Source organism: Anolis carolinensis, unplaced genomic scaffold, assembly GCF_035594765.1.
Source record: "Anolis carolinensis isolate JA03-04 unplaced genomic scaffold, rAnoCar3.1.pri scaffold_29, whole genome shotgun sequence".
In the NCBI taxonomy this organism is placed as follows: Eukaryota; Metazoa; Chordata; class Lepidosauria; order Squamata; family Dactyloidae; genus Anolis; species Anolis carolinensis.
The window spans coordinates 273,939-300,633 of record NW_026943838.1 but is presented as its reverse complement, the minus strand read 5'-3'; the positions used below and the strand labels follow the sequence as shown (position 1 = coordinate 300,633).

The window sequence follows — 26,695 nt, the reverse complement described above, 5'->3', positions numbered from 1 at the left end:
GAAAACAGAGGATGTTTCTCTAGGGGCACGACGTTCACAAATTGGACATTTGCAACCAAGGTGGAAATGGAGCTGGAACCTAAGCCCAGAGGAACAACTGATGGAATTACATATGGTTTATTTCTTTTCAGGCGAGGTGACAAGACAATCATATTAAACTCTCTGAAGCAAGTGGTCGGACGTAGATGTTAAATAACAGGGGCAAAAGGATAGCACCCTGGGGAACTCCACAGCAAAGGCAGGAGCTCTCAGAGCTTTGGCCTGACCACTCCACCCTCTGTCTCCGGTCCCAGAGAAATGAATTGAACCATTGAAGAGCTAAACCTCGTACACCAGACATAGCCAATCGATGGATCAGCAAGTCATGGCCCACGGTGTCGAATGCAGCTGTAAGGTCCAAGAGTACCAATAGCGCTGATCCGCCCCGGTCTAATTGACGACGAATTTCGTCAGTAATAGCTACCAAGACAGTCTCTGTCCCATGACCTGAACGAAAGCCTGATTGGAAGGGGTCTAAGCCCACAGTCTCATCTAAGAATTGCTGTAGCTGTCCCGCCACTGTCAGTTCAATCACCTTGCTCAAAAACGGAAGGTTTGAAACTGGCTTTTTCTCTCTCTTAACAGAAGCCTTGTGGTTTGCTGTCCTTTTTGTGGTGTTTGTGCTTTTCCTTTGTCAGGAGTGGAGACCTTCTCCTCCTTAACTACCTGTTTTTGACCTTTTGCGTTCGCAGAACTTCTGCTTCTTCTGAGCTACCATTTAGAACCCCCTTATTCAGGTGCAGTCTTTCCCAACCTGCATCCTTATCAAAATATGCCACTTTTGAGTATCTTACTCTCCCTGGGCTGCTGTGAAACTTGAGCTTATATTTGTAGAATCCTAGAAATCTCAATCTGCGCCACTTTGGCTCACCTTTTGTTCTTTGACTAGCAGGTATGAGCACATTTGCAAACTGACCAAAAACCTTTACATACTTCAAATTTGGAGCTTTATTGTACATCTTTTTAAATGGAAAATCTTTGATACACTCATTCCACAAACGATTCACAATGAAATTACTCGTGTGCAGGGCTTCAGGCCAAATTCTAGAAGAACAACCTGAATCTTTCATCATGCAATTTTTCATCACCTGCAACACCTCCATTCTCTTTTCTGCACTTTTTCCTTGAGAAAATAAATGTATGCAAATCTGGTTAATCTTTCCACCAGCAACAATGCAAAACTAGACCCTCCTTCACTCTTATTAAATGGTCCAGCCAGGTGAACATGAACAATTTCAAACATTTCGTCTACTTTGATTTTGGATTTCTTTGAAAACTGAATTGGTTTAACCTTTACCTCTTTACAAACTGCACAATCTAGCAGATGGTCACATTTCTCACATTCAAAATCTATGCAAACATTTAGCATTTGATTCAGCACTTTGACATCAGTATGTCCCATTGCTCTGTGCAGATAATGAATGCATCTATCATGCACAATTTGTTTCTTTACATAATAAACCTCTGCACCATCTTTGCAAATTTGCAAATCATTTGAAACAATTTGTTTCTTTTAACTCCTTTTCACACAATTTTTCCTTTTTTTCAAAACAAAGCAATAAATTCCTTTAAAGACAACTTTATAATTTATTTATTTATTTATTTATATCCGGTATTTCTACCCCGCCCTTCTCCCCTGGGGGACTCAGTGCGGCTTACAAATTGGCAACACAGTGCCATCACATCAGCAATATAATACAAAAGGCATTAAAAACTAAAAACATTTAAAACATCATAATCACATTCTGTCAATGTTGCGACACTCAACCAATTGGTCTTAAGATCTGGAACACAAATTACATATTCCCAATTAACTCCCAAACAAGAAATATATGCAGTCCCACACTTATTGATGGTTCTCACAGTCCCATCTGCCAAAGTCACAGTTGTACCCGCTGTATCCTTCAGGTTCTTCCACATCTTTGGATCTATTACAATGTGATGAGTTGCTCCAGAGTCCAGGAACCACTTGTTCTCCCCTTGAACAGGATCACTGGCAGCCATGAAAGCATGGGCAGCAGATGTTGTTGATTTTGCACCTCCGCCTTTCCCACAAGAATATCTCCCTCTGAAAGGCCTCTTCTTGGCACCTGGACAATTCCTGGCGATATGGCCTCCTCGCCCACAGGAATAACATTCTTTGTTTTGACTCCATACACAGATGTCTCTTGGTTGTCACCATCACCATCTGGTTGGAAGTCCATCTCTTGCGCCCCTCCTGGACATACTCGGGCTGCTCTTGCTTCTGGGACTTCTCAAACTTTTGTTTGTCCAGCTCCTCGGGGACTTTACAACAACCCAAGTCCAGTGACAAATCCTGGACCCTCAAACTTTGGAACGACTGGATCAGATAGTCCCACTCATCTGATAGACTTGCCAGTAGTACAAAGCATTTCTGAGCCTCTGAAAATTCAACTCCACACACCTCTGCTTCAACAAAAAGCTGCTTCATCAAATCTAGGTGCCGCTTAACATCCTGGCTCTTCTTTAGCTTAGTATTGTACAGTCTCTTAGTTCATATCAGCTGTGAAATACAGGATTCCCTCTGATGCACCGCTTTAAGAGAATCCCACACTTCGTTAGCGGAAACTTTGTTTCTCACATGCACCAGCTGATTGGGTTGAAGGCACAATATGATTATGGCTTTAGCCTTCTTATCTCTGTCCTGATCAGCATCAGCACCAGTTGTAGTTTTCTCAAGCTAACCACTCATAGAATCATAGAATCATAGAATAGTAGAGTTGGAAGAGACCACATGGGCCATCTAGTCCAACCCCCTGCTAAGAAGCAGGAAATCGCATTCAAAGCACCCCCGACAGATGGCCATCCAGCCTCTGCTTAAAAGCCTCCAAGGAAGGCGCCTCCACCACAGCCCGGGGGAGAGAGTTCCACTGTCGAACAGCCCTTCTCACCGTGAGGAAGTTCTTCCTGATGTTCAGGTGGAATCTCCTTTCCTGTAGTTTGAAGCCATTGTTTCCTTGCGTCCTAGTCTGCAGGGCAGCAGAAAACAAGCTTGCTCCCTCCTCCCTATGACTTCCCTTCACGTATTTGTACATGGCTATCATGTCTCCTCTCAGCCTTCTCTTCTGCAGGCTAAACATGCCCAGCTCTTTAAGCCGCTCCTCATAGGGCTTGTTCTCCAGACCCTTAATCATTTTAGTCGCCCTCCTCTGGATGCTTTCCAGCTTGTCAACATCTCCCTTCAACTGTGGTGTCCAAAATTGGACACAGTATTCCAGGTGTGGTCTGACCAAGGCAGAATAGAGGGGAGCAGGACTTCCCTGGATCTAGACGCTATTCCCCTATTGATGCAGGACAGAATCCCATTGGCTTTCTTAGCAGCTGCATCACATTGTTGGCTCATGTTCCCCTTCCTCCCCACGAGGACTCCAAGGTCTTTTTCGCACACACTGCTGTCAAGCCAGGCATCGTCCCCCATTCTGTATCTTTGATTTCCATTTTTTCTGCCTAAGTGGAGTATCTTGCATTTGTCCCTGTTGAACTTCATTTTGTTAGTTTTGGGCCATCTCTCTAATCTGTTAAGATCGTTTTGAATTCTGCTCCTGTCTTCTGGAGTGTTAGCTATCCCTCCCAGTTTTGTGTCGTCTGCAAACTTGATGATCGTGCCTTCTAACCCTTCGTCTAAGTCGTTAATAAAGATGTTGAACAGAACCAGGCCCAGGACGGAGCCCTGCGGCACTCCACTTGTCACTTCTTTCCATGATGAAGACGACGCATTGGTGAGCACCCTTTGGGTTCGTTCGCTTAGCCAATTACAGATCCACCTAACCGTAGTTTTGTCTAGCCCACATTTTACTAGTTTGTTTGCCAGAAGGTCGTGGGGGACTTTGTCGAAGGCCTTACTGAAATCCAGGTAGGCTACATCCACAGCATTCCCTGTATCGACCCAACTCGTAACTCTATCGAAAAAAGAGATCAGATTAGTCTGGCATGACTTGTTTTTGGTAAATCCGTGTTGACTATTAGCAATGAGCGCATTTGTTTCTAAGTGTTCGCAGACCACTTCCTTAATGATCTTTTCCAGAATCTTGCCTGGTATCGATGTGAGGCTGACCGGACGGTAATTGTTTGGGTCGTTCTTTTTTCCCTTCTTGAAGATAGGGACCACATTCGCCCTCCTCCAATCTGCTGGGACTTCTCCCGTTCTCCAAGAACTCTCGAAGATAATTGCCAGTGGTTCTGAAATAACTTCCGCTAGTTCCTTCAGTACTCTTGGGTGTAGCTGATCTGGCCCTGGGGACTTGAATTCGTTTAGAGAGGCCAAGTGTTCCTGGACAACTTGTTTCCCTATTTGGGGTTGGATTTTCCCCAATCCTTCGTCCATTCCGTGTTGCTGAGGTTGAAGATGGCTTTCTTTTTCTGAGAAGACCGAGGCAAAGAAGGCATTAAGTAGTTCTGCCTTTTCCCTGTCCCCTGTCGCCATCACCCCATCTTCTCCTTGCAATGGCCCTAGCGCCTCCTTTTTCTTCCTTTTTCTACCAACGTAAGCAAAAAAGCCTTTTTTGTTGTTTTTTATGTCCCTGGCAAGCCTGAGCTCATTTTGCGCTTTAGCCTTGCGAACCTTTTCCCTACAAGTGTTGGCTATACATTTGAATTCTTCTTTGGTGATTTCTCCCCTTTTCCACTTCTTGTGCATGTCACTTTTGAGCTTTAGCTCAGTTAGAAGTTCTTTGGACATCCATTCTGGCTTCTTTGCACTTGTCTTATTTTTCTTCTTTGTTGGCACTGTTTGCATTTGCGCCTTGAGTATTTCACTTTTGAAAAACTCCCATCCATCCTTAACTCCCTTGTTTTTTAATATCGGTGTCCATGGAATGCCGCTCAGTAATTCCTTCATTTTTTGGAAGTCAGCTCTCTTAAAGTCCACAATGCGTGTTTGACTTGTCTTAGTTTCAGCATTCCTTTGTATTGCAAACTGCAGGAGTACATGGTCACTTGCCCCTAAGGATCCAACCACTTCAACTCCCGACTAAAGAGGAAAACAGAGGATGTTTCTGTAGGGAAACAACGTTCAAAACTGGACATTTGCAACCAAGGTGGAAATGGAGCTGGAAACTAAGACCAAAGGAACAACTGATGGAATTACATATGGTTTATTTCTTTTCAGGCGAGGTGACAAGACAATCATATTTAACGCTCTGAAGCAGTGGTCCTCAACCTGTGGGTCCCCAGGTGTTTTGGCCTACAACTCCCAGAAATCCCGGCCAGTTTACCAGCTATTAGGATTTATGGGAGTTGAAGGCCAAAACATCTGGGGACCCACAGGTTGAGAACCACTGCTCTGAAGGATTGTCACACACAGCTTGCTTTCTGCTGCTCCAGAGAACAGACCTCCAACTTACAGGTTCAAATAACAAGAACGGGGACTCCACCAAATCTGACGCAGAACTTCTCAAAGGGTCCTGTTTGAAATCAGACATTTACACACAGTGGCTGTTTTTTAGCCTGTATGTGTTCTCTGGTGCTGGTTAAGGGATGAAGTCCGAGTAAAACATTTTCCACATTCATGGCATTTGTTTTTTTTTTACATTTTTATTGGATTTTACATGCATAATTCATAATTCATAACAACACTACTTCCCTTTTTTAACATCTGCCAATATTTTTTCCCTCCCTACCACCCACACCCTCCCTCCTCAACCACAGTATGTTTATATTAATCTTGCAGATCCAGCCACAGGTAAAGTCTTTGTATTTTTTCTTTAATGTAATCGTTGGCTCCTCCATTTTTCACCCAGTTGAAGTAGTCTTTCCATCTGTTTGTAATGTCCTTTTGTTTATTCATTCTTGTTACTTGGTTAGTCATAATTCCTGTAATATCTAACAATACTTGATCATACATATAATCATTCCAATTATTTAACGTCCATTTCGATTTGTCTCTCCATCCTCTAGCAATCACAGCATGTGCTGCTCTTATTGTTACTTTCAATAACTCTTGGCACTCAGTTTTTATACTTGGATGATCCAGCACTCCCCAAAGTAACAAATCATTATTAATTTGTATTGTTATCTGTAATAAGTCCTGGATTTTCCCTTGTATCATTAGCCAATTTTTTTTTAATTCAGAACACTCCCACCACATATGTGAATAAGTGCCCTTTCCTTTATTACAATGCCAGCACTTTGAATTCGTCCCTTTTATCATATAAGACAGTTGTTCCGGAGTTCTATACCATCTTAATACCATCTTTTTTTCTAATTCATTATATTTTTCTGTTTTTATTTTATTTATGTTCCTAATTATTTCATCTACTTCTTGTGTGCTTAATATTTTAACCCCATTCCATTTGTTACGTATTGCTCGGATCATAAATTCCTTATCTTCTACCATTAAATTGTATATTTTTGCCACTGTTCCTTTACTTGTTTTTTCTCTTGCATTTAGCAATTTATCTACCTTCAGTTCTTCAGTGGGCTGTGCACCCTCTTTTTTTACTTTTTCCCAGATCCCTCTTAATTTTAACCAATATTCTTTCCCCCCGTTTTCCAAAAGGTTTAGCCAGTTAATTATCCCTCCATCTTGTTTCCACATATCTTTTACCCTCCTTAATCCTTTTTCTTCTAAGGTATTTACCAACCTTTCAGGGAGTCCCATGCTCTTAATTGGGGTCTTTCCAGAAATTTTATTTGCCCATAGTTTTTGCCATTTTTGCCAACATTCAAACTCAATCTTTCTTGGACCTATTAGTTTTTCTTTTATTTCTTTAATATCTCTAGTATATAGCCCATATTTTCCCCGCCCTTCATTTATTTCGTTCTCTACTTTCATCCATTTATCTTCTCCCTTTAAACTTATTTCTAGTAAAGATCTTAGTTGGAAGGCCTCTGTACAGAACTGAGGGTGACAGGGAATGGAATCCTTTTGATCCCACCGCTGCCACCAAAATTTGTACAGAACTGAGGGTGACAGGAATGGAATCCCTTTTGAATCCCTCCGCTTGCCACCAATATGTACAGAGGTGAGGTGCCTGACAGGAATGTGTGACAGAGATGGAATCTTTTTGATCCCCCCCCCACACACACACAGATACCACCACTTAATAAAGATGTTTTATGAGAGATAATGTTAATTATTTGTTTGATTATCTTCTTCGCTGCCACCAATGGAAGAGACGTCAGGCAGATGGCACTGGTTCTTTTAAGCTGTTTCTATTTGTTTTACTCCAGATGTTGTTGTTGCTTAACTTAATATAAGAGTATGACAGAGGCTTGATTTGAATAAAATCAAAACAAGTTTATTGCAGGTACAGAGCTTGATGGTTTCATATAACTTGTTAAAGGCACTTTGCTTAATGGTTACAAACGGATATGAGGTGGTCAAACTTTCAAAATATTTCTTTCTCTGGATTACACTAAACCCTGATCCTCCTGGATCCCCTGGGATTAATTTTCCCTAATCCACAGGCTCTATAAATGACCCTAGACAAGTCACCTAACTTGCCTAGTCTGGTCCAACTTAGATCTGACTCAAATCCTTCTATTTGAGCCAACCTGATTCTCCTCACAAGAATCAGATCCTCCACTGTGACTAGAAATCACAGACTGCCTGGGTCTCCAAAACATTCCCCCTTTTCCTTTCCAAACGGCGGTTGGCTCCGCCCCTGTTGCTATGGTAACCTGCCTTAAGATGGCTACCTTCCCCCATACATCATCAACTCAAATACTCACCATTTTAAACTTAGCCAAACCTGACTGTTCAAACAAAATCAAATACACATGTCATCTATAAACAAAATATAATTATACACTTCTTCACAGCCTCATAATAGTTTTGTAGATTTGGAAGTCCCCATCCAAGTAATCTTCTTGGGGTATATTGAATCTTTTTCATTATTCTGTTTCTCTTTTTTCCATATATCCATTCTCTCAAGGTATTATCCCATTCTTTTATTTGTCTATAGTCTATTTTTATTGATAGGGTTTGGAACAGGTAAAGTAATTTGTGTATTATGCACTTTTTTAGTGCTAATATTTTTCGTGGGATACTTAATTGTTTATCTCCCCAGGCTTTTAATTTTTCCTGGATTTTTTCCATATTGTCCCATAATTGGCTACTTTTAACTTAATTATTTCTTTTGTAATGGTTATACCTAAATATTTTATTTTATTTCTTATTATTTTTATGTCTCCCATTTTTGTCTGCAGCTCCTTCTGCTCCTTTTTCCCCATATTGTATATCATCATTTCTGATTTGCTCATATTCACTTTCAATCCTGAATACCTTTCAAAATCTTTTAATATTATTTGTATTTCATGAATAGCTTCTGCTGGGTTTTCCATTATCGTCCGCATAAAGATTTATCTTCACCTCTTCGTTCCTAATTTGATATCCCTTTATCCTGCCGTTGTTTCTTATTCTATCTGCTAGAGGTTCCATTGCTAATGCAAATAGGAGCGGAGACAGAGGACAACCTTGTTTTACACCTCTTTCTGTTTTGAAATATTTTGTTAAGCCTTCATTTACTCTTATTCTTGCTCTTGAATTACTATATAACTCTTTTACTATTTTAATAAATGAAATGTCAAATCCGTAATTACCCATTAGTTGTAACAGATATTTGTGGTTTAGTGAATCAAAGGCTTTATAAATGTCTAACTTTAATAGTGCAAACTTTCTTTTTTTGTTATGATTTAATGTAGCAGCTCTTGAATATTTTATTTAAAGACCCTAATAATCCCTTACCTAGATGACCCTTACTCAAAAATCTTGTTTTTCCATGAAAGTGTTGACAGGACATGTTCTGCCTGACATTTGCTCTTTGCTCACAATATAAGGTCATGCAAACTGCAGTAATGATTTGGCTGCCCGGATGAGTTACGTGGGATGAACTATGAACATGTCACCTGAGGATAGTGCATACGTGGAGCAAACTATGGACACTTCACCTGATGTGATGAGTAATGAGTTATATAAGTTACAAGGCAACTACGCATGTCCAAAAGGATTGTAATAGTCAGCAAATTCCATTGTCAGTTAGCTTTCTGCGCATGCTCTGTGAAATTGTATAAATTGGAAAGCCACTACAGGCAAGGTGTGGCATTGCGTTTTCTGGGCATTAGCTAACATTGTCACCTGCTCTTGGCCAAAAGTAAACTATCTTGAAGACAACTTCTGCTGTCAGTCTGCTTTCTTCATCCGCGTCCAAACGAAATTCCACAACAATTAAGGATGTTTAATACATTTCTTATAGGGTGCACAATATTCCTGCCTTTTATAAAACCATATTGATCTTCCTTTACTATTTTGGATATAATCTCTTCTATTCTATTTACTAATATTTTCGTGAATATTTTATAATCCTGATTTAGGAGCCTAATGGGTCTGTATGAATTGGGATCTTCTGGATCTTTCCCACTTTTTCTTACTGTTATTATCTCTGATTCTCTCCATGTGTCAGGGATTTTCCCTCCCTTCATTATGTTATTAAATAGAATCTTCAATTCTGGAATTATTATTTCTTTCATTTCTTTGTAAAATTCTGCAGTGTATCCATCCCCTCCTGGAGATTTTCTATTTTTCAGTGTGTCGATAACCTGTTCTATTTCTTGATACGATATTTCTGTTCCTAGTTTCCTATTGTCTTCTCTATCTATTATTTTCTGTATTTTTTCGTCAAATTCTCCATGTATTTGTTTTTTATACAATTCCTGATAGAAGTCTACAAATGTCTCCCTTATTTCCTCGGTCGAGTTTACTTTTAAAAAAAAGTAAACATTCATGGCATTTGTAAGGCTTCTCTCCTGTGTGGCTTCTTTTGTGCCTCACCAAGTCTGAACTGGAAGCAAAACATTTCCCACACTCCTGGCATTGGTATGGCTTCTCTCCTGTGTGGAGTCTTTTGTGTTTCACCAAGGTTGAACTGTCAGCAAAACATTTCCTACACTCCTGGCATTGGTATGGCTTCTCTCCTGTGTGGAGTCTTTTGTGTCTCACCAATTGTGAACTGTAAGCAAAACATTTCCCACACTCCTGGCATTGGTATGGCTTCTCTCCTGTGTGGAGTCTTTTGTGTCTCACCAATTGTGAACTGTAAGCAAAACATTTCCCACACTCTTGGCATTGGTATGGCTTCTCTCCTGTGTGGAGTCTTTTGTGTTTCACCAAGGTTGAACTGTCAGCAAAACATTTCCTACACTCCTGGCATTGGTATGGCTTCTCTCCTGTGTGGAGTCTTTTGTGTTTCACCAAGGTTGAACTGTAAGCAAAACATTTCCCACACTCCTGGCATTGGTGTGGCTTCTCTCCTGTGTGGAGTCTTTTGTGTTTCACCAAGGTTGAACTGTCAGCAAAACATTTCCCACACTCCTGACATTGGTATGGCTTCTCTCCTGTGTGGAGTATTTTGTGGCTCACCAAGGCTGAACTTTCAGCAAAACATTTCCCACACTCCTGGCATTGGTTTGGCTTCTCTCCTGTGTGGAGTATTTTGTGGCTCACCAAGGCTGAACTTTCAGTAAAACATTTCCCACACTCCTGGCATTGGTTTGGCTTCTCTCCTGTGTGGAGTCTTTTGTGGCTCACCAAGGTTGAACTGGAAGCAAAACATTTCCCACACTCCTGGCATTGGTTTGGCTTCTCTCCTGTGTGGAGTCTTTTGTGGCTCACCAAGTTTGAACTGTCAGCAAAACATTTCCCACACTCCTGGCATTGGTGTGGCTTCTCTCCTGTGTGGAGTCTTTTGTGTTTCACCAAGGTTGAACTGTCAGCAAAACATTTCCCACACTCCTGACATTGGTATGGCTTCTCTCCTGTGTGGAGTATTTTGTGGCTCACCAAGGCTGAACTTTCAGCAAAACATTTCCCACACTCCTGGCATTGGTATGGCTTCTCTCCTGTGTGGAGTATTTTGTGGCTCACCAAGGCTGAACTTTCAGCAAAACATTTCCCACACTCCTGGCATTCGTTTGGCTTCTCTCCTGTGTGGAGTATTTTGTGGCTCACCAAGGTTGAACTGGAAGCAAAACATTTCCCACACTCCTGGCATTGGTTTGGCTTCTCTCCTGTGTGGAGTCTTTTGTGGCTCACCAAGTTTGAACTGTCAGCAAAACATTTCCCACACTCCTGGCATTGGTGTGGCTTCTCTCCTGTGTGGAGTCTTTTGTGTTTCACCAAGGTTGAACTGTCAGCAAAACATTTCCCACACTCCTGACATTGGTATGGCTTCTCTCCTGTGTGGAGTATTTTGTGGCTCACCAAGGCTGAACTTTCAGCAAAACATTTCCCACACTCCTGGCATTGGTATGGCTTCTCTCCTGTGTGGAGTCTTTTGTGGCTCACCAAGTTTGAACTGTCAGCAAAACATTTCCCACACGCCTGGCATTGGTATGGCTTCTCTCCTGTGTGGAGTCTTTTGTGGCTCACCAAGGCTGAACTGTCAGCAAAACGTTTCCCACACTCCTGGCATTGGTATGGCTTCTCTCCTGTGTGGAGTCTTTAGTGCTTCACCAATGCTGAACTGGAAGCAAAACACTTCCCGCACTCTTGGCATCTGTATGGTTCCTGACCTGTGTGAAATTTTTTGTGTTTCACCACACATTTTGCAGATACTTTCCCTTTAAGATGGCTTTTCCCAACTTCGAGTGTCTTGTGAAGCACAAGTGCCATATTTTGGATAAAACACTGCCCACATACACTGCATTTGTCAGGCCTTTCTTTGGCAGAACCTCCATCTTCTCTGTGGGCTTGCTGGTATCGATGAAGGCACACGTTGTGTCCCAAATGCTTCCTGTACTTGGTGCATACATGGCTCTTCTCCCCGTTATCTACTGTGAAGAAGAACATAAACAATCATTCCTCAGTGTGAGTCATAAAGACTCAAAGGATGTGGGATAAGAAGTGGATTGAAATGATCCTCAAAACAACACAGACATGGAGGAAAAGGAGATATACACGTTGTCTTTTCCCCTCCCCTTGTTCAGTGAAGATGGACCCTGGTTGTCTGCCTGGAGCCTCTAAGAGAGAGATGAGTAACATACGCTCCAGAGGCTCCCTGTTGCTCAGCCCAGCCCGGTTTTTTATTCCGTCTCCTTCTCTCTGGGGAATGGATGCCTTTTCCCTTCACATCCAAATGCTTGCCTTTTTCTCTAGCTTTAGACTTTACCAACTACCACCCATTTCACCATCCTTCCCTCCTTTTTCTTTCTCTCCCCCAATCCCAGTTCTCTCTTCCCATACTCCCTTAAGGTTGGATTTTTCCTCTCCAACGTAGAAGATCCCATACCTAATTTCAGAGTAGAGCAGAGTCTCGATTATCCAACATAAACTGGCTGGCAGAACATTGGATAAGTGAAAATGTTGGATAACAAGGAGGGATTAAGGAAAAGCCTATCAAAAGTCAAATTACATTATGATTTTAGAAATTAAGCACCAAAACATCATGTTTTACAACAAATTGACATAAAAAGCAGTTCAATACACGGTACACGGTAACATTATGGAGAAATCACTGTATTTACTAATTTAGCACCAAAACATCGCAATGTATTGAAAGCATTGACTACAAAAGTGTTTACTATTAAAATTGATTATAAATATAGAATTGCATAAACTAACATTGTTCGAAGTTAAATCCGTAAAAAGTTAAGTCTTGTGAAGATTTTTTTTTAAATCTGTGATCCTTGCCTGCTTTTCTGACAACTGCTGTTTCTCCGCTGCCAAGTCTCACCATCTTTGCAGCATCATTTTGTCAATCCCTGTCGCTTCTTGTTGTTGCTCGATGTGTGTCATTGCGGTTTCTAGAACCCTAACTCTATCCTTGTGCAACATTCTGAGAGGCTCGACAGTTGATGCCTGATCATCAGTTTTTGTCGCCATCGTTACTGATAAGAGCAACAATTTCCTCATCCGTTATTTCATACTGATCGTCTTCGTTCATCCAACTTCCAACTTCTTACGAAGACGCATTCTCACACCCAGGGACACTCCGTACTAAGGGTAGAATGCTTTCTTCGGTTTCATCTGGGCTTTTCCTTCCCATAATCTCATCCTTACCTTCGCCTAACAACTTCTTCCAAGACCTGGCAATTGTTGGACCCCAACCACAGTCCATGCCCTTGCAACCCAAGAAGCAACTTCCTTTACACGGATGCGTTTCCATTTTTCAATCCTGTCTTGCCCTTATTCTATTTCTTCTATCATTGTAGACAATAGCTTCCTGTGATAGTTCCTTTTTAGGCGTTTCCAAAATGCCGAGATCCATTGGTTGTCATATGGCGGTTACATTATGTGGAAGAAACATCGCCTTCATGTCCCCTCTTGAAGCTCCTCTGCATCAGGGGATGTCGGGGCATTAACTAGCAACAAAACCGCATTTCTGGGCAGGTCATTTTCTTTTAAAAATTTATCCATGGAAGGAACAAATTCCTTAGGGCTGGACTGTAGCACAGCTGGTAAATCACCAGCAGTAATAAGATCTACCAACCGAAAGGTGGCCAGTTCGAAGCCCGGTTGGGGGTGAGCGCTCGACCTCAAGCCCAGCTCACTGTTTACCTAAGCAGTTCGAAAACAGTCTATGAGCTGTAAGTAGAGAAATTAGGTACCATACATTGCGAGGGAGGTATTTTGCGACATCATAAACATCAAGACCAGAAATGTGGTGACAAAGAGGAAGTTGGAAGGAGGAAGTTCTGATAGCTCTCCCTCATAGAGAATGAAGCAACAGCACCCCTGTGACTGAATCTGAGCCCAACATCAGCCTCCAAGGCACCAAAAAACTGGACTTCAAGACAACATACCTCCTTCTGTTTGTCTTATTCTTTTCTGTCCTGTCTCCAAACGGCATTGAATGTTTGCCTTGTATGTGTACTGTGATCCGCCCTGAGTCCCCTCGAGGAGATGGGGCGGAATATAAATAAAGTGTAATCATCATCATCATCTTTGAAAATTTCACTGGTCAGCAACACACTTTTTTGATTGTACTATTTTACAGGAAGAGCGTTTTTTGAAACTGTTTTAAAGGCTCTGGGATTTTTGGGCTTCCCAATCATTGCAAGGTCCATTTTGTGGTTTGCGGTAGCATTGCTGCACGCTAAAATTGTCAGCCTCTCTTTGCTGTGCTTTTAGCCAGGGGCTGCTGCTTCAGTTCTGGCTGCAAGACTCCTACCGGGTAACACTTTGCAACTGAGGCCGGTCTTGTCACAATTCAACATCTGATCGCCCGTTAGGTTTTCAGTTTCAATAAATTCTTGAATTTTTTTTTTCATGAATGCCTCCATTTCTTGATAATTTGATGACAGCTTCTCACCACAAACACTTAGCTGACGGATTCCATAACGTTTCTTCCACTTGTCGAGCCAGCCAATGCTTGCTGTAAAATCTGGATCCCCTTCATTACATTCCTTTCGAAAACGCAACACCTTTTGCTGTAAAATAGGCCCTGAGATAGGCACACCTTTGTCTCTGGACTGCGTAAACCAAACATACAAAGCTTCACTAACGTTTTCAGTTACACTTTATCATCGTTTTCCTCTCTTTTAGCGCACCTTCCGTAACTTTGGGGGAACTCCATTCTTCCATCTCTGATCGATTCCAGTTTCAGAATAGGCTGAAGGAATCCCTCCCACTTGTCTCCTGATTGACAGTTGGGATGTATCTATTTGTTCTCTCGGTTTCTTTCTCTCATTCTGATTGGTTTTGTAGAATGGTGCATGCTTTTGCTTCAGATTTCTGACTTATATCTCAGTGTGTACTGTGTGTATTAAGACCTCTCTCTGTTTGTGTGTCAGGAGAGATGTAGGGCTTGGAGTTTTTCCCTCTCTTTTAATCCCAAGAAGAGATGGAAATAGAGAGCAGCTCAGACTCAGTCCTTTACTATTTAGAAAGGGAGGTTTTTTTTTGTAAATAAACCTTTTGTAATTTTAAAGACTGGACTCTGCATCTTTGTTTCTGAAGTTCTTGATTTTTTACAGATCACTTCCTTGCTCTGTTCGTTGTGAGCTGAATGCTCAACTATCAGTTTCCTGATGGTATTTATAGGTTCTCTGCTTTTTGGAGGGTAGTCTTCCCTTACAAAATCCTGAGACTTCTTGGAAATATCATTCTGTCGACTGTCCCTTTGTTCAGCTCTGATTCCAATACCTGTCTAATTCTGCACACCTTTTACAGGGGAGCTGCAACTTCTTCACATATGAGAATTTAGGAAAGTGGCTGCGGATAATTTGGGATTTTCTAACATTTAGGATGAAATAAATATACAGAGTGTTTCAAAAAGATGCACTCAATTGGAAAGAGCTAGATTTCTGCAGATGTGAAACTACCATGAGTGACACTCTTACCACTTGAAGGAGAGGGGCAGAGTTTGACGGCTGCTCTATGCCTCTCCCTGTGCACAAAAACCTCAAGCCCCAATCATTCACAAGCACAGAACATAGAGCACATGATATTAAATGTCACCATCTTGCAAATGAATGAGGCTGGGGGCTGTTTGTGTGCTGGGAGAGGCAGCGTAGAGAGAGAGAGCTGAGCCTTCAGACACGCAAAGACTAGCCTGCCTGGTTGGGAGGAAAAACAAGGTTGAATACCACACCAATCATAAGGTGTATAGCCGCCTATGCGTATCTGATGCTACGGGAAGTTTGTTTTTTTTCATGATCCGTTCTCCGGCCCCTCTCTCCAGCCAATCTGCTCCCTCCCTCTATTTTCTTCTCACACAAACACTCAGAGAGATTGAGAGAGAGAGAGAGAGAGAGTAAGAGAGAGAGAGAGAGAGAGAGAGACTGACTGACTGACTTTGACTTGACTCCAGTTATGGTAATCTTCCCACTTGAGTCTGAATTGGTGCTTATTATTATTATTATTTACTCTTATGTCATATATTTCTAACACAAGCCCTGCCTTGCGGACCCTCAGTGACTGTGACGATTTAGGCTAATACTGCCTTTTGAAACAGAAATCCCCATCAGTGAGGGAGCCTTACCAAGAGAGGCCACAATCCCATTCATCTCCTCCATGACCTGCTTGTGCAAGGCTTTCTGGTCCGGATTCAGGAGAACCCACTCCTCCAGGGAGAAATCCACAGCCACATCCTCAAAGGCGATTGGGCCCTGGCGGAAGAAGAAAAGATTCCCTCCTCACGTGAGAGATATCAAAAAAAATGATGACAAGAAATAATTTAAAGTAAACTTACATTCCTGCTGGTTGCTTGAAAGGGAAAGGGCGAAGGCCTCCATGCCACAAAGGTAAGCTTTGTAGAGACGACGGGTTGGTCACAGGTAAGAACCATTTCTTAATTGATATATAGAATCAGAAATGGAATCAGGGTATGTTCCCCCTTTTATTGTGATGCCCACAACTGGACACAGTGTAATTTCAGGTGAGGTCTCCCCAAAGCAGAAAGAAGGTCGCCATGACTTCCCTGAATCTAGACACAATATTCCTTGGGATGCAGCCCAAAATCCCATTGTCTTTTCAGCTGCTGCATCACATTGTTGGCTCATGTTCCACTTGCAGTCCTCTAACACTCCAAGATCCCATCATATGAATGATTGTCAAGTCAGGTGTTGCCCCTCCTGTACCTGTGCATGGCATTTTTCTCCTGCCTAAGTGTACTACTCTACATATATTCTTGTTGACATTAATTGGGTTAGTTTTGGCCCAGCTCTCTAACATGTTCAGGCCATTTTGAATTGTGATCCTATCTTCTAGACTGTCAGCTATGCTTGCTAATTTTTTGTCATCTGAAAATAAGATACGCATGTTGAGCAGTACTGGGCCCACTCCACCCGTTGTCACTCAAACCATTACAAATCCACTGAACAGGAGTATTATCCAGCCCACTTTTTACTAGTTGTTTATAAAACCAGGAGAGGCCTTTCCAAAGGTCTTACTGAAAGCAAGATGTGCTACACCCACTGCATTTCCTTCATCTACCAAGCTTGGAACTCTACTGAAAAACAGATTAGTCTGGCATGACTTGTTTTGGAGAAACCCATCTTGCCCTTCAGTGATTACAGCATTTTTTCTAAGTGATTCCAGATGGCCTTCTTCATGATCTGCTACTTATGCTTATGCTGTTTAGTCGTTTACATTCTTTGGTGATCCTCCCCTTTCCATTTCATGTACATGTCCCTTTTAAATCTTAGCTCCGTTGAAAGTTCTTTGAACATCCATTCTGGTTTCTTTAGTTTTCTCTTCATTTTTTCCCCTCCTTGTAATTGTGCCTTTAGTATTTCACTTCTAAGGAAACGCCTTAAATCTATTTGGCCATTAATCCTGGAACCAAAGGCACCCCGGCAGGCCCAGTCCTCCTCTCCCAGGAATCCTTCTGCTTACCTGACTCAGTCCCACTCCATCGCAAAGGGGAAGAAACGGCTGAGGATTCGGCCACAGCATCATTCCAGACCCTGGAGAGAGAGTAAGGGGTGGAAAGCTGGTCACAGAAACAGGCCTCAGAGGTGACAACTGCAGTCCTATAAAGAGACCAATGAGGAAACGGCCCTAAGAACACAGGCGCATTCAACAGCCCAAGAAGATCTACAATGTGAGGGTTTAGGACTTTATCTCACAAGCAGTGCTGTGAATATGTTGGAATGAAACTAGTACTGGGCTTGGTAGTTCAATTGACTAAAGTGATTCTTTGCTGTTTGTCTTCCAGCTCAGTTTCAGGGCTCAGCTCAGCTTAGGGTCCCACCTGGGAAGATACTGAAGGGCTACCTAAAATAACCCAATGCCTACATATAAGAAAAACAACAACAACAAAACAACAACAATAATTTTATTTCTTATTTGCCTCTCCTTGCAGTTTGTGGCGGGTTACAACACAATTTTAAAAATACGAACATTGCCAAAATTCAACAAAGATGCATATTAGGGCTCTGACTTTGGCTCAAAACTTCCCCCGTTGTAATGGTCACATGGTTTTAATTGTTTTAATTTGATTTGGATACCAGATTTTATTTTTGTTTTATGTTTGGGTTTTTTTTGCATGTTGTATTATATGTGGCATTTAATTCTGCCATTGTGTAAGACTGCTCTGGGTCCCCCTTGGGGAGAAGATCAGTATATAAATTAAATAATAAATAAATATTTCTATAAAAGATCCACATTAAAACTACATTTCTATAAAATACTTATCAAAGTACATAGGTACATAAGTACATGAGTTTAAGATATATACCAATCTCAAGGCCAAATGACCCAAAATGTTCACCTTCTGAAGCTCAAACTGTGTAAATTCCCCAAAGCGGAATTTCCACTGGCACAAAACCCCAAAACTCCCAGAAGAGTCCCTTCTCACCCTGCAAGGCGGCAGCCCCGTCTCCTTCCCGCTTCAGCTCCTTCTGCCTGAGACTCTGGGTGGTGTCTGGTGGAGATTCCTCTGGTGCAGGGACTTCCATGGAGTTATTATTATGGGCCTGGAAGAGCACAGAGCATTCCAGAAGGAGTTTGGAAAAAGTTCAGAAATATCACAGACCTCTAGACCTTTTTGGAAAGAATAACTCTGAGATGGGAACCTAGTTTGGAACCAATGCCCCCCTTCCCCTCCCATCATTGTCTATGTTCTATCTTGAGCAGAGCATCAACCAAGCTGACGGTAGAGATGGAGGGGCAGAGCAGGTGGGGAGAGAGGCCGAGGGAGCAGGGCCTTGCTCATCCCCCACATCGGTCCCATCTTGGAAGAAAGGCAGGATGTACGTTTAACCTGTCCATCAGTCTCCAGGTTAGTGAAACCCAGAGGGAATGCTCTCACCTGTCCTTCCTGCTCCTTGTCCTCGGCCCGACTCAGGAGGAAGCCTTCCGCCAGGGCCACCGCCTGGGAACAGGTCTCTGCCCCACACTCTCGGACCCAGCTCCCCATCTCTGGGGGCAGGATGCTCAGGAACTGCTCCAGGGTCACCAGGTCCAGCACCTCGGCCTTGGTGTGCTGCTCTGGCTTCAGCCACTGGCGGCACAGATCGTGGAGACGACTGCAAACCCCTCTGGGTCCTTCACCCTCTTGGTAGGAGGACTGCCTGAAGCGCTGGCGCTGTGTGTCCGAGCTGTCAAGGTCCACACTCAGGGACTCATGTCTGGTTCTTTCCCAGGATTCCCCACTGCCCCCAGGTCCTGCTTCAGGCCCACGTGAGTTGGGTCTCTCCATGCTGGAACCACTCTAGTGAAGAACCCAACCGTATCCAAGATGTTTTTCCTCCCTCTTCTTTCTTTCAAGGGAAAGAAATCCCTCCACAGGCTCTACTCCAAAATTCTCAGCCAAAAATCACATTTCCTCTGTGAAAGAAAGGCAGAAAGGTTGTGGGACCAGGCTTTTGAGCAATAGTAGCAGCAGAAATGACAACTACAGTAGAGTCTCACTTATCCAAGCCTCGCTTATCCAAGCTTCTGGATAATCCAAGCCATTTTTGTAGTCAATGTTTTCAATATATCGTGATATTTTGGTGCTAAATTCGTAAATACAGTAATTACAACATAACATTACTACTTTTTCTGTCAAATTTGTTGTATGACATGATATTTTGGTACTTAATTTGTAAAATCCTAACCTTATTTGATGTTTAATAGGCTTTTCCTTAATCCCTCCTTATTATCTAAGATATTCGCTCATCCAAGCTTCTGCTGGCCCATTTAGCTTGGATAAGTGAGACTCTACTGTATATGATCCAAGGTATAATGACAGACCCAGTTTGGACTTGAAATGCGCCTTGAATGTTTATTTATATGTATATTTATGAAGGTTTGAATGTAATTTAATTTAAATGGAATTTTGAAATGTGACTGTAATTGTTTGATATATGTGTTTTATATTGTAAGCTGCCCTGAGTCCCCTTGATGGGTGAGACATGGAAACTATTCTAGAGTACAAAATCCCATTAAGACCAGAACTTTTTCTACTGGGAAACATCAAGAAAGACTCTTTCTTTATATAACAACAGAAGCAAGAACTGAATACGCAAAACTATGGAAACAAGAAGACATGCCAACACCAGAAAACTGGATGACAAAAGGTTTCGAAGTGGCCAAAAAGGACAAACTAACTTCAGCTGCACAACAAACAAATATACAGAAACTTCCAAGAAGAATGGAAGCCCTTCACTGAATTCACAAAGCAAAGGAAGATGACCACAGCAGGATCTGTTGACTAAAGTAATATTAATAGTATAGTTACATTTTGTACTATTTCTGAACTCTTTATTCAAGATACTTTGAATCATTGACCTATCAGCACTCTTTGATTAGAACACAATCTTGTTAATTAGATATTTTAGAACGACACATAGAATCATAGAATCATAGAATCATAGAATAGTAGAGTTGGAAGAGACCACATGGGCCATCTAGTCCAACCCCCTGCTAAGAAGCAGGAAATCGCATTCAAAGCACCCCCGACAGATGGCCATCCAGCCTCTGCTTCAAAGCCTCCAAGGAAGGAGCCTCCACCACAGCCCCGGGGAGAGAGTTCCACTGTCGAACAGCTCTCACAGTGAGGAAGTTCTTCCTGATGTTCAGGTGGAATCTCCTTTCCTGTATTTTGAAGCCATTGTTCCGTGTCCTAGTCTGCAGGGCAGCAGAAAACAAGCTTGCTCCCTCTTCCCTATGACTTCCCTTCACATATTTGTAGATGGCTATCATGTCTCCTCTCAGCCTTCTCTTCTGCAGGCTAAACATGCCCAGCTCTTTAAGCCGCTCCTCATAGGGCTTGTTCTCCAGACCCTTAATCATTTGAGTCGCCCTCCTCTGGACGCTTTCCAGCTTGTCAACATCTCCCTTCAACTGTGGTGCCCAAAATTGGACACAGTATTCCAGGTATGGTCTGACCAAGGCAGAATAGAGGGGGAGCATAACTTCCCTGGAACATATTTGTGTAGTGTTTAAAGAAGAACACATATTTGTGTAGTGTTTAAAGAAGAAAAGATAACCATGTAACATAGAGAGAGAGCAACTGCAATGAATCACTTTGACCAGGAGGTCATGAGGTCGAGGCCCACTCGGAGCCTATGTTTGTCTTGTCTTTGTTCTATGTTAAAGGCTTTGAATGTTAAAGGCTTTGAATGTTTGCCTATATGTGTCATGTGATCCGCCCTGAGTCCCCTTTGGGGTGAGAAAGAAGGGCGGAATAGAAATGCTGTAAATAAATAAATTGATATTTCGGATCTATATGGCAGTCGTTATGATGAGACTAGCTGTGCCCGGCCACGCGTTGCTGTGGCAAAGTGGTGGTGGTATTGGTTTAAAGTTTTTGTGGAATTTTTATTTGACGTTATTTGTATTTTTTAAATTAATTTTATTGTAACTTATCTTTTTTATTTATTATATTTTATTATTTTGTTGTATTATTTTTAGTTATTTTGTTAATAGTATTTTATTGTATTAATTTTTTAGTGTTTTTAATTATTTTTATTGTATTATTTGTATTTATTTTACTTTTTATTCTTTTATTAACACTGGGCTGAGTGGGTTGCTAGGAGACCAAGTGGGCGGAGCTTAGCCTTCGAACTGGCAGCAATTGGATAAAAACTATTATTCCTCTCCCTGTAATTGGGACTTTATTTTTCTTTTCTTTTTGTTGTATTAACCTAGAGACGTGAATGATGGGTTGTGTTGTCAAATTTCGAGATTGGGGGGCCTGTAGTTTTGTTGTTTTGTCCGCTGCCCTGATGCCATCACTCTTTTATATATATAGATGAAATACATGCAAAGAACTGGAAAAGGAGGCGGGAAGGAGGCTGGATAGCGTGGGAAGGCCTGAGTCCTGAGGAGAAGAGGACATTTGGATCTTCCAGAACTTGAGGCCATGTTTATAATCCTAGGCCTTGGGTGAAAGAGAAGGATGTAAAGCCATAACAAAGAGCAGGCCTCTCTTCCCTCTCCCTCGGTGGCACAGAAGACACTGATATCGTTCTTTTGTTAATAGCTTAAACTATACCTCATTAGTTATACATCAGAGCCATAATATTCAATATTCAAAACAATCCTACCTTTCCTTTTGGCACCCACGGTGATTTCCACCCTTAAAGATGAGGTAAAGATTACCTTTCAAGCTGAGGTAAAGATTACCTTTCAAGCTGAGGTAAAGATTACCTTTCAAGCTGAGGTAAAGATTACCTTTCAAGCTGAGGTAAAGATTACCTTTCAAGCTGAGGTAAAGATTACCTTTAAAGCTGAGGTAAAGATTACCTTTCAAGCTGAGGAAAAGATTACCTTTCAAGCTGAGGTAAAGATTACCTTTAAAGCTGAGGAAAAGATTACCTTTAAAGCTGAGGAAAAGATTACCTTTAAAGCTGAGGAAAAGATTACCTTTCAAGCTGAGGTAAAGATTACCTTTAAAGCTGAGGAAAAGATTACCTTTCAAGCTGAGGTAAAGATTACCTTTAAAGCTGAGGTAAAGATTACCTTTCAAGCTGAGGTAAAGATTACCTTTCAAGCTGAGGTAAAGATTACCTTTCAAGCTGAGGTAAAGATTACCTTTCAAGCTGAGGTAAAGATTACCTTTCAAGCTGAGGAAAAGATTACCTTTCAAGCTGAGGTAAAGATTACCTTTAAAGCTGAGGAAAAGATTACCTTTCAAGCTGAGGTAAGGATTACCTTTCAAGCTGAGGTAAAGATTACCTTTCAAGCTGAGGTAAGGATTATTTTGAAGGTAAAAACCCCGTCAGACCTACACTTCAGGTTCTCAAGCGACACTTTAGGAAGCCGGGAAACCTCGCCGAGCGGAGGCGGAGAGAGGAGGCTGCTTCCCCGACACGACCCGTCCACGCAGAGGCGCCTCCCGCTCCTTGGCCTGGCCCCCCCTTCTCCGCTTCAGCAGCCTGCCTGCGATGAGGAGCGGGCCAGGAGAGTCCGGCCCAGAGGCGGGAAGGCGCCGGCGAGTCTGCCCGGAGACGGGTGACGCGGAGAGACGAGGCCCATTCCCATTGGCCGATTCCTGGAGTGACCGTTAACGGCAGAAGGACGGAGGGGGGGGCGGGGCGGGGGCGTTCCTGCCCGGAGACCGATGACGCCAGAGAGGAAGGCGGATTCTCATTGGCGGACGCTGGGCGTTGAGAGGAAATGAAAGAAGGGGCGTGTCTGTCCGCTTCTGTCTCTCCGTCTCGGGCCCCGCCCCTCTGTGGGTCTCCTGCCCGCGGCCGCCATGTTTCTTGAGGGCGGAAGTGCAGCGAGAGGCGGGAAGACTGGGGGGGAGGGGCCGGGCGGCGCTCTTTCCTGTCAGAAGGAAGGAAGGAAAGAAGGAAGGAGAGAGAGAGAGAGAGAGAGAGAGAGAGAGAGAGAGAGAGAGAGAGAGAGGAGGTGAGTGGGGGAGGGATGGGGGGCTCCCCCTCTGCCCTCAGGCCTCCCTCCCTCCCTCCCTCCCTTTGGGAGGGAGCGGCCTGCCTGCCTGCCTGCCTGTCTGTCTGTCTGTCTGTCCAGGGACTCTGCGGCCTGCTCTCTCCTCTGCGCATGCGTCCTCTCTCTCCCCCCCCCCCCTCCAGAAGACTGTGACGCGCTCTTGGTGGGGCTGCCCCTGAAGAAGGCTGTTTTCATGTTTGTCTTGTTACGCATTTTCAATGGTCTCCTGAGGCTTTCATGCCAAGCTGCTTTGAGTCCCTTTTGGGGAGATCAAGCGGGGTATAAATATCCCAACAAACAACCACGAGCAGTTTTGGTTCTTGGCCAATGGACAGAGCAGTTCAAGCCCAACCTTCACCCTCAGTCTTCCATTCAATGTGGCTTTGTTTTTATAGGCATTCAAGGCGTCAGATGGTGCCCTTGTTGTCAGCCGCCCTCAAGGATGTAAATACGTCTCTCCCTCAAACGGATATACAGCAGAGTCTCACTTATCCAACAGAAACGGGCCGGCAGAATGTTGGATAAGCGAATATGTTGGATAATAAGGAGGCACTAAGGAAAAGCCTATTAAACATCAAATGAGGTTATGATTTTACAAATGAAGCACCAAAACATCATGTTAGACAACAAATTTGACAGAAAAAGTAGTTCAATACGCAGTAATGCTATGTAGTAATTACTGTATTTTACGAATTTAGCACCAAAATATCACGATGTATTGAAAACATTGACGACAAAAATGCGTTGGATAATCCAGAATGTTGGATAATGATGTAAATTTAGAGCAACGGGAAGAGCCAGGGAGGCAGTTCCATCTTGTCTCCTGTGCCATAGCAACATGCTGTGCTAATTTTATATACATATATATAATATACAATAATTTATAAATATACAATATATTGTACGTACTTGTAATATTGATGATAATATTATAATGTAATACAATATTATACTAATTAATAATATAATATAATATTAATTATATATTATATATTAAATGTAATATTACTAATAAGATTACCATAAAATTATATAGTACAATATAGTAATTTAATGGCTTATATTGTGCTATGCTAATAATATATTGTATGTACATTTGAATTGTAAGCCGCTCTGAGTCCCCTTCGAGGTGAGAAGAGCGGCATATAAATGTAGTAAATAAATAAGTCTCTCCCTCAAACGGATATAGTCATTTTTTCCAACCTCTTTCGGGCGGATGAGTTAGAAACCCAGAGCTCAGGGAGAGATTTTGGAGCCTCCGGTGGCCTAGGGGATAAAAGCCTCCGGGCTTGAAGGTTGGGCTGCTGACCTGAAGGCTGCCAGGTTCAGATCCCACCCGGGGAGAGCGCGGGTGAGCTCCCTCTCTCAGCTCCAGCTCCATGTGGGGACATGAGAGAAGCTTCCCTCCCACAAGGATGGTAAAACATCAAAACATCCGGGCAACGTCCCCTGGGCAACGTCCTTGCAGACGGCCAATTCTCTCACTCCGGAAGCAACTCGGGTTGCTCCTGACACGAAAAAAAAGCGATAGATTCTCCTGAATTGACCGACTGGCCCCCTGTTTCAGTAGTGAAGGAGCAGACCTGATCGTTGGTCTAAAAAATGGAAAAGTACTTGGATCGGAGTTAATTATCCCGGAGATTTTGACATCGGATCCTGAGTGGTGGACCCTCTTCTTGGTGGCAGTCTTCACCATCATTAACAACACGGGCATCCTACCAAACCACTGGCAATTTGCCATTATAGTTCCAATCTACAGAAAAGGTGACCCTCCCGATCCTTCCAATTACTGGCCAATTAGCCTTCTATCGGTAATTGGAAAGCTTTGTGCAAAATTCCTATTGATAAAGTTGTAGACCAGGCTGGACCAGAACAAAACCATCAGCCCTGAGCAAACGAGTCCGTAAGGATAAATCCGCCTTGGATCACTGCTTCGTACTTTCTCAAATACTCCACGTGTTACTGCATTACTCCCAGTTTTTAATCTCTCTTATCTTGACATCCATTGCTTAAACTACTAAAAAGAATCCCCCCAAAAGTTGATCTGTCTTCTATATTATTGTCCATTATTTTTAAACCTCATCGTCCTCTCTTTCTTCTTTGGTCATCTTCTTGTATTTGATCTTGGTTCAATTGCTTGTCTTTTCTTTTCAGTATTTATACCCCGCCCTTCTCGCCCCGAAGGGGACTCAGAGCGGCTTACAGAACACGCATACGGCAAACATTCAGTGCCTGATTCTACAATTAACAAGGACAGACAACGCAGACACAGGTAAAAACAACTTTTCCCATCTTATTTACGGCATCTTGGAGGCTGTGCTCAACACTGGACATGGGGGGAGGGGGGGGGCTGTCACTTCATCTTCCATGTTGAGGAGCTTCTTCCCGATCAGTGTCCTTAAGGGCATCTTTATTACCTCCCCACTGAAAGCAGTACCTATTTATCTACTCACATTTCTGCTTTCGTCCTGCTTGGTGGGCAGGTGAGCTGTGGCTATTTAAAATTGAAATAGACTGAACACATTCCAATTCCAATTAACAAGTTAAAAGATGACACGATGTAACAAGTGACACAAGGTAAATGACAATATAACAAAATTTGAAAAATGTTCTGCTCCTGGTTTGAAAGTATTGTTTCCTGTTTTATTGTGCATTCCTTACTTGGAAAGGAGTTGCTCTACTCCGGAAACTTGGTTTTGTGGCTGCCACAAAGGAGTGAGAATTGAATTGGTTGAGACCTGGTGATGAGGAATTTATTGAAAAACCAGAGCAAAATGTGCTACAGCAGGATGTCCCTCCCGCAGAAACCAAGTTTTTGGGTTTGAGAAACTTTTCCCATGTTTTTGTGATGGAATCCATTAGGAAATGGCATTTCTTAAGTTCTTCTTGATTGTTCCTGGCAACTTGCTCCTTTTTAAAGAAAACTGTGGTTTCGTTGTATTTATTACCAAATGAATTTTAGAAGATTATTAGTCAAATCTGTTTGTTAGTAAGTTAGTGTTATACGTACACGAATTAATAGATACCGTTATCATTCACCCCCCTTTCCCGCTACACAGCCTTTCTATGAACTAATGTCTCTTACATGAGGGGTTTGTCCATACTATTTAAAACAGATATAAAACAATCATCTGGTAAAGCACCACATTTTAAAATCTCATTCTTCTTGATCTCTTGTTCAGCCCATTTTTTCTTTTTTTATCTTCCGATCAGCGTTTTTAGTTGCAACTACTCATAGTTTTTTGGACTTCTCCTTTCTTTAATATCTGCTTTCACTACGTCCTGCTTTCACCATTCAAGAATATAATCTCGCTCATTCTTGTTTAAAGGCATTGTGGTCTCTTTCTTGGCCTTTGTTTCCTGTGCAGCATTCAG

At 42.4% G+C, this 26,695-nt stretch overlaps 1 protein-coding gene, 1 long non-coding RNA gene and 1 pseudogene across 5 annotated transcripts in view; 1 reads left to right on the top strand and 2 right to left on the bottom strand.

Moving 5' to 3' along the window:
* Window positions 1–963: 963 nt before the first annotated feature.
* On the bottom strand, window positions 964–11,845 carry LOC134294913 (zinc finger protein 91-like; annotated as a pseudogene).
* A 5,908-nt stretch (window positions 11,846–17,753) lies between these two features.
* LOC134294924 (zinc finger protein 24-like) lies at window positions 17,754–22,922 on the bottom strand. The gene is made up of 2 exons (XM_062966794.1): window positions 22,657–22,922; window positions 17,754–19,267 (listed from the first exon to the last, which is right to left on the bottom strand). Exon 2 carries the CDS (start codon window positions 19,137–19,139, stop codon window positions 18,579–18,581), a length of 561 nt encoding a protein of 186 aa, XP_062822864.1. The 5' UTR covers window positions 19,140–19,267; window positions 22,657–22,922; the 3' UTR covers window positions 17,754–18,578.
* Window positions 22,923–23,061: 139 nt separating this feature from the next.
* The window catches only part of LOC103281973 (zinc finger protein 239), a 264,351-nt gene continuing 260,717 nt past the window's right edge, over window positions 23,062–26,695 (top strand). For 2 of the 4 annotated variants that reach the window (XR_010001531.1, XR_010001530.1), the window contains exons 1-2: window positions 23,062–23,281; window positions 25,475–25,592. This is a non-coding gene — a long non-coding RNA (zinc finger protein 239). The remainder of the gene's footprint in view (window positions 23,282–25,474; window positions 25,593–26,695) is intronic. The other 2 variants (XR_010001529.1, XR_010001532.1) reach the window with 2 other exon arrangements.